A 10,482-nucleotide genomic window follows, 5' to 3' on the forward strand; every position below is an offset into this window, starting at 1 on the left:
TTTATCGACCATCTTTATTTACCGACAGAGGTCTCTAATAGCAGGGCTAGAATTCACACATTTGTGGAGCACTTCAGTTGTTCCACACAATGAACAACTGTATTTCTTTCAGAGCAATTATGCAGTGGTGCCACTGTGGAAGCTACAGGGCAAGTCAACAGTGGAGGAAAATATCAGCACAGAACAGACTGCAAAAACAAACTGAAGCTGGGCTGAGTTTACACCTGTGGAAGGACGCTCGAGTGGAGTGTGTAAACAGCTGGAGAAGGTCTGAAGGCTTCCAGACGACTAAAGCCACGTCTCAACTGTGTGAAGACACTTCCTCTCCGAATCACTCTTCAAAGTAAAAACAAAGGCATTAATTGACTTGCACATGGCTGGTAATCAAAGATGAAATGAGCAGGGAGGAAGAGAGATCAGATGGTGAGTAACACCCCAAATACATCAGAAATCAGAACACATGAAGTAACTTTCAGCTTCAAATTAATCCACGTGACAAATATCTCGGGATCAATGCAAATTTAGGAGAGTAATCACCAATGAGTTCCTCCAAAATGACCTAATGTTCCTCCTTCAGAACATTTCAGTACAAAAAAAAAACCTTAATACAGATTCAGGCTCCATTTCATCAATGCATTCAAATGTAGGCAGCAACGCTTGACCAAAGATCAAGGTGTGTCCTATTTGCACCATGTGAAATACAGTCTCTGAAAGAATTTATGAAAATAGTTAAGATTTACAGGCCGAAGATCATAGAAGAATAGACCTCCTGTATAAAATATAAAACAATACCCCAGTGCTAAAGAAAAAACTCAGTAAATCTCAATGAGTGAAGCTGCAACTTCATCAGAAATACCTGGTGCAGCAGAGCTTATGAGCTTGGGTTGGAGCTCCACAGTGCTTATTTCAAAGCGAGCAAGCAATGGCTTCACACCAAGCTTAAGACACCCTTCTTATGCTTACACTTCGAAATGCATATTTTCAAGCAGCAATTACAAAAATTTATCAATGGACAATGCATAACCTCTGAAAAAAATACTGTATGAAAACATCCCTGCTACTTTGTTTCCAAGTACAAAACCTCTACCAATAAGTTGCTCCAGAGTAGCAAGAAGTCCTTTTCTTTTTTTGTAATTTTTTTTTTTGTTAATTTCTGTTTTTTTTTTCCATCTTCGTTTTGTTTTTATTGGGTAAAACTCAGTCCTCAAGTTGAGTGTCATAGTTAATGACAGTCTTCTCCATCATTTCACTTTGCTGAAGGATCCAGGAACATGCAAGCCTCGTAGTGGAGGTGCTCAGGGGGCTCCTGTAGGCCTGAGGGACAGCAGCCGGGGCTTAGGCCAAGGCTGGGAAGGCCTCTGGGTCGTCCACGTTGGGCACAGACACAGATGACTGAGGGGAAGCAGACACGAAGGAGGAGTTAGCATATGCAAAGCATGAACGGACTTCATGGGACAGGGACAGAAAATGTTGATAAATCAGACGAAAAAATAGAGACAGATGCAGACAACAATATTATGCTGTGTCAGGGTGTCTACATCTTCAGACAGTTTAATGCTTCAAAGACACCTTTAATCCAAATTTAGGACAGGTCATGTTTTACTTATTTAAATGTCGCAGCATTGCAGGCCAGCAGTATACATGTGGTCTTATGCAGAGGTAAGTGTTACGTAGGAATATGATTATTAGAGCAAGTTAAGTTAATCTGCATTTTGCCGACAGGTAAGTCAATCAATCAATTTTATTTATAAAGCCCAATATCACAAATCACAATTTGCCTCACAGGGCTTTACAGCATACGACATCCCTCTGTCCTTATGACCCTCACAGCTGATCAGGAAAAACTCCCCAAAAAACCCTTTAACGGGGAAAAAAACGGTAGAAACCTCAGGAAGAGCAACTGAGGAGGGATCCCTCTTCCAGGACGGACAGACGTGCAATAGATGTCGTACAGGTAAGTGCAAGTATGAAGTTAAATGACAGTATTATAGTTTTGTTTATAGATTTGTAACATTAGAAATGTGGACTTACACGTAAAAACTTCGCTCATATTCATAAAAAGAATTAAAATATAATTAGATAAAATATTTGAAGCAGTTGAGACCTCACAAATTAAGGTTTAACATTAAACTCTTAACACAGGTTTTGAGAATCTTCTTGAGTGTCCTGCTTTTTAGTTATACTGCTTAGTTGTACCTTTATTTTTACTTGTACATATTGTTTTGTATTGTATTATTATTCCAGTTTAGCTTTCTTGAGCTCTTAAATTGTAAGACATACTAGGTGAGAGGGAAACAGCATTTCGATTCTCTGCATGTCCTGCACGTAATTGGCAATAAAAACCTAATGAAATTTAACTTTAAGACTATTTAATGACTTTTAAGGCTTTACTGTTACACAATTAAATTTAAGACATTTTTAGACTTTAAGGACCTGCAGACACGTCTATGACACTGAGTTGATTCTAGTAACATTGTAAAAAAAAAAAAATGTATTCTTCGTTTTCTTACTTTGTTTACCAAAAAAATCCTGCAAGCACTTTTATTTCATACTCAGACTGCACAGAAAGTGGTGCTATGATGTTTGATGTTAGAGACTTAAATCAATACACATGTGGATCCCACTGATTTGACGGCTTCACAACTTCTTATGCATACGATGGTGTGTTCTTTAAACTACGACAGCGATAAATCACCTTGCTTAAAGCACCACAATAAATCGATGTGTAACCACTACGATACGCATCATATTGTGAGACTGTCGACCATACAGTTTATTAGCTGCTGGAGAGTTGAATTTCCCTTCAGGGATGAATTAAGTTCTTTCTAGTCTCTTCTATTATCAGTGCAGATACTTGGGTGCTAACACACCGCAGCTAAGCTTCCAGTCACATGATCTACCTTGTCAGTCCTTCCTCCACGGGCCGGCCTAGTGGCTTCGTCCCTGGGAGCACCGCCGGGTGCACCACCGCGGCCGCGGCCTCCCCGGCCACCACGTGGTCCACCGCGTCCACGACCTGGACGGCCCAAGTCTCCAAAATTGATCTCCAGCTGGGACGTAATGTCATTGGCTGGCTTCCGGAAGTGGTGCTCGTCCTCAGGCTGATTTGAAAAAAAGGTAAAAGCAAATTATAATTCATGTGTATCTAAAGCGTTGGTTTATTTAGTTTGTGTATGATTTGAGTTCCGAGAGCGTGCAAGAAGAGAAGAGATTGTACCTTGTGCTCCTCCCCTGGAGACTCAATCAAGTCTTCTTTCTTATCCTGTGTTGGAAAATAAGCAAAACATTAAAACAACATTCATCTTTCGCTCCATCTGCCATCCTTACTGACTCAATGTGGGTCTGGGCTCACTTGTAAATGCCATCAGTGTACGTCTGGCCTGAGTAAGAGCAGTAAACATTTGCCAATTGAACAGTTTCAATCTGAATTGTTCTACGTGTTGAATTAAAGTGCAGAGTGAAGGTGTGACAAGTGTTTCCCGCACAGAGAGATGAGAGCCAAACTATGAGTCAGTGACTGATGTTAGTTTTGCTTTCAACTGTCTTAATTTCTAGTCTGTTGCCTAATACGGTCTCTGCATGACATCTCTCTTACAAATACTGAAACAAACAAGAGTCAAATAAATTTACACTCATGTCAGAAAGCGACAACGTCCACCTAGACCTGTGGCTGGAGTGGAATATGTGACGTGCAGGTATTAACGACCTTTGGCATATTTTTTAGCAGCTAATTTAGACAGTGACACTTGTGGTAAGTCTGACCACTCTAAAGTCATTCACAGGAAACTGATGCAAGACCTGCCTCTCTGATCTGCATGAACAGACAGCTTTGACAACACAGATCGATTGTTGGGGTTGCTGCATTTATCTAGTACGGTCTACAAAGTCAAGTCTACCAAACTCATCACCAATGTGAACTATGGATGTATTGCAAACGAGCAGAGCCATAACTTTGACTCACCTCTGCCTTTGACTTGTGCAGCACAAAACCTTTGTTCCAATCAGCTCCCTCGTTGGCCTTGCGGATGTTGAACTCCACCTTGGCCCGCTCCTTGTCCTGCATGGCCTTCCATTCATCCAGAGTCATCTCCTTGGGGCCTTCTTCCTTCACTTCCTCAACCTCATTCTCCCTTCAACACACACACAGACACACAGTATCACAGAATTAATGTTTCATATAAATTCAGGCTGGTGGAACAAAAGTGACTTTGCAGCCTAAACAAAATCTAAAGCCCCTTTCCCACTGAACAAAAACCCACCAACACCCGTTCACATCTGGCTTTTGTATTTAAAGGTTACAATCGGCAATCACTCCCAGGCCAAATGACTGCAGTGGTCACACGAGTATTTATCTGCTCAAGCGTCAATCAGCTCTTATCAGCAGTGATGGAAATACAACACTCAGATGACTGTGCTTATTTTAGCCCCTACGCTTAAACAAAGCACTGGACGGCCACAAACACTGTTCGTCTCCATCCAAGCACTCAAACATCATTTGAAATGTAGTTTAAAGGGATAGTGCACCCAAAAATGAAAATTCAGCCATTATCTACTCACCCATATGTCGAGGGAGGCTCAGGTGAAGTTTTAGAGTCCTCACATCACTTGCAGAGATCCAAGGGGAGAGGAGGTAGCAACACAACTCCACCTAATGGAGGCTGACGGCGCCCCAGATTCAAACGTCCAAAAACACATAATTGAAACCACAAAATATCTCCATATGCAAGTGCACACACGTGAGCGCGGTGCCCAGAGAGGCAGTCAGAGCTACAGGCTACAATGAGGCTAAAAACAGAGTTCAAATGAGGTTTTTCCAAACAACTTTTTATGTCGGGGCTTCAGGACACTTGGATCACTACGGACGAGCAGTATGGAGATATTTTGTGGTTTCAATTATGTGTTTTTGGACGTTTGAATCTGGGGCGCCGTCAGCCTCCATTAGGTGGAGTTGTGTTGCTACCTCCTCTCCCCTTGGATCTCTGCAAGTGATGTGAGGACTCTAAAACTTCACCTGAGCCTCCCTCGGCATATGGGTGAGTAGATAATGGCTGAATTTTCATTTTTGGGTGCACTATCCCTTTAATCATTCATTCATTTTCCGTAACCACTTACCCTGTTGGGGGTGGGGGTTGGGGTGGGGGGGGATTTTATTCTTTGGAACATATAAAAACAAAACACCAACTTACTTGTTCTCAGAGTCGGCAGGTGGATGCTCCTCTCCTTCGGGGTTCTCTTCAGTGACGTTTGATTGGTCAAGCTCGCTGTTAAGAAAAAAAAAATCTCATGAGGCTTGGTATTGAGAACCAGGGAAATACTATGAATAAATATAATTTGTCATTGTGCTTACTGATTGCTAAAGTTTGGACCTTGTTGTGGACGACATGTTGGGCAAGCTACATAATATATAAATTTTACTGTTTAACTAAAAAGAATGAGGAAATTAAAATCATAATATTCACTTTATGACAACTATTTACAGCAGCATAAATACTGGCTTCAGCCTAAAGGTCTTATTTAACACAAAGCCATGCAATAAATCCTTCATGAAGGTTATAATGTTGAATCTTTCAACAGGTGTTGATTCAAATTTATTCATTGTGTATTTAACTCTGCTGTAGTTTGTGGTGTTGTTGAACTGTACTGCATTATACGCAGGTGCTTATAATATTTAGTCCTCTCTATTTAATGAATGACTGCAGACTGATCATTAGTGACAGTATCACACAGCACAGTTAAAGCACCACAGACTGAATTCTCCAAAATGACCATGACGCTGAATCAACACCTCTAAAACAGATTAAACAAAAACTGATTATCAGCTTCATGAAGGATTTATTGAAGGATTCCTGCATTCATTTTAGTGCCAAGTTAACTGGCAACTGAGCGCATTTTGACTGATTTTCTTTAAATGATTTAACTATTTGGAATAATGCGCTGTACAAACAAAACACACCTATGATATGCATTCACCATCTCCAAGAGATACAGCTATAAAACAGTCACAAAACAAAACAAGTGTTCCCTAAAACTACACCCTAGTAGGAGAAACCCATTGCATGCATGCAATTCTGTTCTCAGTAAGGAAGTGTTCATGTGTTCTGTTCCTTCCCATCCTTCAATCATGTAAAGTTTCTGTAGTTTTGCTGGCATAAAAACTTACTTAAGTTCATCCTTGACGGTGCCCCAGTTGTGAGATCCACTTCCACCACGCTTCTCCTCACCTTTCAGACTACTGGAAGAACATTAGCTTTAGCCACGATTATGGAACAAGCACTACATGAAAACACACGGCACCTTCTTCAGCACACCTGGCGCACATTAAGAATATTTACATTTATGTTAGGTCAATATAAGAAGCGAAAAAGTACTTACGATCGGTCACTGCCACTGTGTCTATCGAATTCACGTTTTCCTCTGGAGTCAAAGCCATCGTTGCGACCCATGCCGCGGCCTCTGCCTCCTCGGCCGCCTCTGCCACCGCCCCGTCCTCTCATCGGCCTGTCGCCAATGGGTCTAAGGAGAGGGACAATCAACATGGTTAAATCCCTGTCACAGCTTGGGGCAAAGGCAAGGCATTTATAGGCTTTATTTCTAATTTGTAAATTCACTTGAGTTTTCTTTCCGTAAGGTGACAAAGTGGACAGCACAGTTACCAGAAAATGACAATACTTAGCAGAAAACCAGCACATTTATGCAACAGGTGTCATTAATTAACTTCAGTTAATTGAGATGATTAACATTAAAATCTACTGGAAAATAAGTGATTATGGCCTTTATACAAAGTTTGATGTTGGCAGTTGGTCGATATCTACATTTGGACATTTGACGTCTGTTTTTTGTGGCTGTTTTTTTTTGGAATTTTACACAAGTTAACTGATGAGATAAAGAGCTGTATGCGCCTATAGTACTCTGGGCAAAACTCTAATAAGCCTTATCATTGTAAGCAACGCCTTTAACAGTTGCTGCCCATACCCCACCCCCAATGACTGCTGCTTTTGCCCCATGTTAAGCTAGAAAACACAGTGTCAAAACAGGTGTAACCGTAGTGGATTCACTGTACTTTATTCATTTATGGTTGTCTATTTAAAATCATATTCTGATTAGAATATAAACTCACTTTTCCACAGAGAATTCGCCGCCCTCAGGCTTCTCACCACCTTCACCAGCAGGCCTCTCAAAGCGCCGTGGTGGCCGCCTGTCCACTGGCCGTCTGTCTGTAGGGGGGCGCCCCTCTCCCTGGCCGCCCTGGGGTCTGGAGCCATCGCCCTCCGGCTTGCGGCCCATTCTCCTCATGCCGGCACCTAGGATTGACCACAACAGGAGGATTAGAGGACCAACAGCACTGTTAGACCAGGACCCACTGTGGAGCCCCAGACAAGAGAAAGAAGAGGAGGTGATTGTTCTGTTGAAATGGAGCAAATAATTCCAATTAACGCACAGAATTTAAGAACTAAGGCAGCCTGTAGGATCCATTTTTTAAAGACGTGCAACTTTCTTCTGTCTGCATTTAACCTCATCATTGAGGAGTGCACAAAAGTCACAAAACTTGACACAGAGGTGAGTAAAGTTGCGTTACAAAAGCATGATCGCTCATTACTTCCTGGTCTGATTGAAAAGTGTGCTGATCAGTCAAATCACCCGGTCACTGTCACTGTGGCTGGAATGAACGCTTATAGTATTTAACCCTGCATGGCACAGGCATGGTTGACTGTCAGCAGCCCAGTGTGACACAACAAGTCCCACCCATTGCCAGCTACCAAAATAGACACACTCCACAGCAGCAGCTGGGTGCACCATAGTCAGCGCACCTGTCTCATCTTCTCTCGAGCAAACAGATATGAGACCACTTGGCAAACCCGCAGGAAGATAATGGACAACTCACTGCTTCAATTCTGCCTGTCACTTAATAAATCTAGACTAATATAAACACGCTGCAACACCGAAGTGTACAGTTTGAGCTGTTTTTATAGGCTACAGGATAACATTTATATAATAACGTCCATATAAATTAAATAGCAGCGACATGAAACTAAAAGGACTGAGGCTGGTCGATCACATGTACTGAGCATGTATTGTGCGCCAATGGGAAGTGGCAGTTTGGAGGCTGTGCTTTAACACGCCCCACACTACAACCACGAGGTGCATCACCATGAGAGCTGAGCTGCTCCTAATGTTTGACAAATACACCTGCAAATCCACCGCGGTAACGTTAGCGCACTGACCTCACGTTACTTTGACATGTTGTGAGTCCATGTGGAGGATTTTACTAAACCGAAGAGGCCAAATCTCAAACTATTTTAAACCCAGTAAAAACGACCTAGTTTTGAACAACTCTGGGTGAAATGTGCAACAAGTGAGCTGACTGAAAGCCGCCACTTCATGGAGTATTAATAACATTTAAACACCTGGAGGCCACTTTGCCTCGTTAGGCAGGCTTTCGGGTTCTGCCTGTTCAACAAGGCCGGTGGGGGTGGGGGACAAGCCAAAACAAGTTGGCCTGCAAACTGTGTTTAACCGAATAAGCAAAGTCCCGATGCATCAACACGTTTGAATACATGTCACCGTCCCGACACAGTGACAGCAGACAGCGGCACAAAAGCAGCCATGCGGACCTCATGTCACGGCGGCTTATGAACCACTGCTAGCTAGGAACAAGCAACTTAGCCCGTTAGCCTCAGTATTTCTCCTGCTGCTTCACTAAGCGCTGAAACACACAAATATATCTCACCATCTTTCTTGAGTGGGACGGGTGCCTGGGTCTCCTCCTTCTTGTCAGTCAGCGGGGTCTTTCTGTCTTTTTGGGACTCCTTTTTCGGCTGCTTGGCAGCCTGTGCTGCCGTCTTGGCGGCACCAGGAGCAGGAGCCTCCTTCTTCTTCACTTCGGCTTGCTTCAGCAGCTCAAATGGATCCGACTCATCGTCAAATAACTGGTCGAACCGATTGGTTATGGCACAACCAAAACCTTCTTGCATTTGTCCGGGCATGATGGCGCCCCTTCAGCAGGATTTTCCTCCGATTCTACGAGGCTTGGTGCGAACACTTCGCTAGATGAAGCCACAAGATGGCTGGGAAAAGGACCTTCTTCTCTTCCGGCGCGATAGACATCCGGGACCTTAGTATTGGCGCGGGTGGGGCGTGTAGTTCTTTTTGGAAATGAATGCGGTTGACTTAAATGCGTCATAGACCAATTTTAAACTACACTACCCACAATGCCAGTCTCTCTAGTGTTGCTAGCCCTGCTAGCCTCTGTAAAGACAAGCATGGGCTCCCTCACACTCTCTTGTTTTGATCCCCTTAGAAAAAACATGGCTTTATAACAGTTGGCGAAAACAGTTTGTCGGGTTTAAACTAAAGCGAGTTACACTGATGCACGAGCCCTGTTTGATACACACATGATACCTTATCAGACATGTGAGGGAGACAGCAGGTGCATCTTCATCTAAGTGGGAGGATGAGCTGTGAGTAAAGTTCAACATGGTACTCAGTAACTTCTCACTAAATACACAGTGTTGTTGGGAAGTAACTAGCTGCATGTAACTAAGTTAGAAAATAAATGTAATCAGTTGCAGTTACTGAGAAAACATCTGTAGCCTAATAAAGAAACTGCTGCACCAAACATCACAATAAGACACCAACAGAACACTGTGCCTGTGTGATTATGGTGTGACTACACTAAATTACCAAAAGTAAATAGACTTTTCTGTCAGTACAGCCTGCTGTGTGTGGGTTACCTCTGGGATTTACATGTTCAAATATTAAAGTTGAGTTGGAAATTCAGGTGTCCACATACTTCACACTGACATGGTGCATATATCTCGTATGGTAATGAAAAACATTACAGCCTGGAGGTTGGATAATAATGTACTTCAATGTCACACACTAACATTAAACAACTGGAGCCTCAGGTTTTACAAACTATTCATATGTTGTAAGACTCACAGTTTCAAAACTATATATCTTAAAAAGGGTCACTTTTATTGTCTCAAAGAAATGTTAAAAATGATCCAGATACAATGAGAAGGGCGGGGGGAAAAAATCCTTGGCTTCAGTTTATGTAAGCAAATTATTTTAAATATAATTTGAAAACAAATGAAAAAAATGTTCTAAATTTGCTTTTAAATAAAAAGATGATAATAAAATAAAATAATGCTGCCACTTCCTCCTGGTGATGACATGCGACTTCATCACAGCCACAAACTGTTGTGCCTGCTGCCAGTACATCCCACACCAACAGGCTCAGGGGCAGCTTCGTCCCACAGGTAATGATAATATTAATTATAGCTGCTGCGCAGTGATGGGTCAGGTCCGGGCATTTTTAGGCAATTCTGAGCAACAAGCAGAAGAATTGGAAGACATTTAGGAATTTAGCATGCCATTTTGCCCAGCTGAGGCTTGAACTCACAACCTCTGAGACTAAGAATTAATTTCTATCTCACTGAGCTAATTAGTCAGTGACAATTCATGTGTAGCTTCACAAACTCA

The 10,482-nt window shown here is 42.4% G+C and overlaps 1 protein-coding gene across 4 annotated transcripts; it reads right to left on the reverse strand.

Moving 5' to 3' along the window:
• On the reverse strand, positions 1-9,095 carry serbp1a (SERPINE1 mRNA binding protein 1a). 4 transcript variants are annotated; one of them, XM_050054096.1, is made up of 9 exons: positions 8,729-9,095; positions 7,118-7,301; positions 6,373-6,513; positions 6,161-6,229; positions 5,187-5,261; positions 3,962-4,133; positions 3,218-3,262; positions 2,901-3,101; positions 1-1,392 (listed from the first exon to the last, which is right to left on the reverse strand). In XM_050054096.1, exons 1-9 carry the CDS (start codon positions 8,982-8,984, stop codon positions 1,336-1,338), a joined length of 1,200 nt encoding a protein of 399 aa, XP_049910053.1. In that variant the 5' UTR covers positions 8,985-9,095; the 3' UTR covers positions 1-1,335. The 4 variants fall into 4 exon arrangements, with proteins under 4 accessions (XP_049910053.1, XP_049910051.1, XP_049910054.1 ...); XM_050054094.1 differs by having other exon boundaries at positions 6,161-6,232; XM_050054097.1 differs by having other exon boundaries at positions 3,962-4,130; positions 8,729-9,094.
• Between the last annotated feature and the right edge of the window lie 1,387 nt (positions 9,096-10,482).

The sequence above is a fragment of the Epinephelus moara genome, chromosome 10 (assembly GCF_006386435.1).
Source record: "Epinephelus moara isolate mb chromosome 10, YSFRI_EMoa_1.0, whole genome shotgun sequence".
Classification (NCBI taxonomy): domain Eukaryota; kingdom Metazoa; phylum Chordata; class Actinopteri; order Perciformes; family Serranidae; genus Epinephelus; species Epinephelus moara.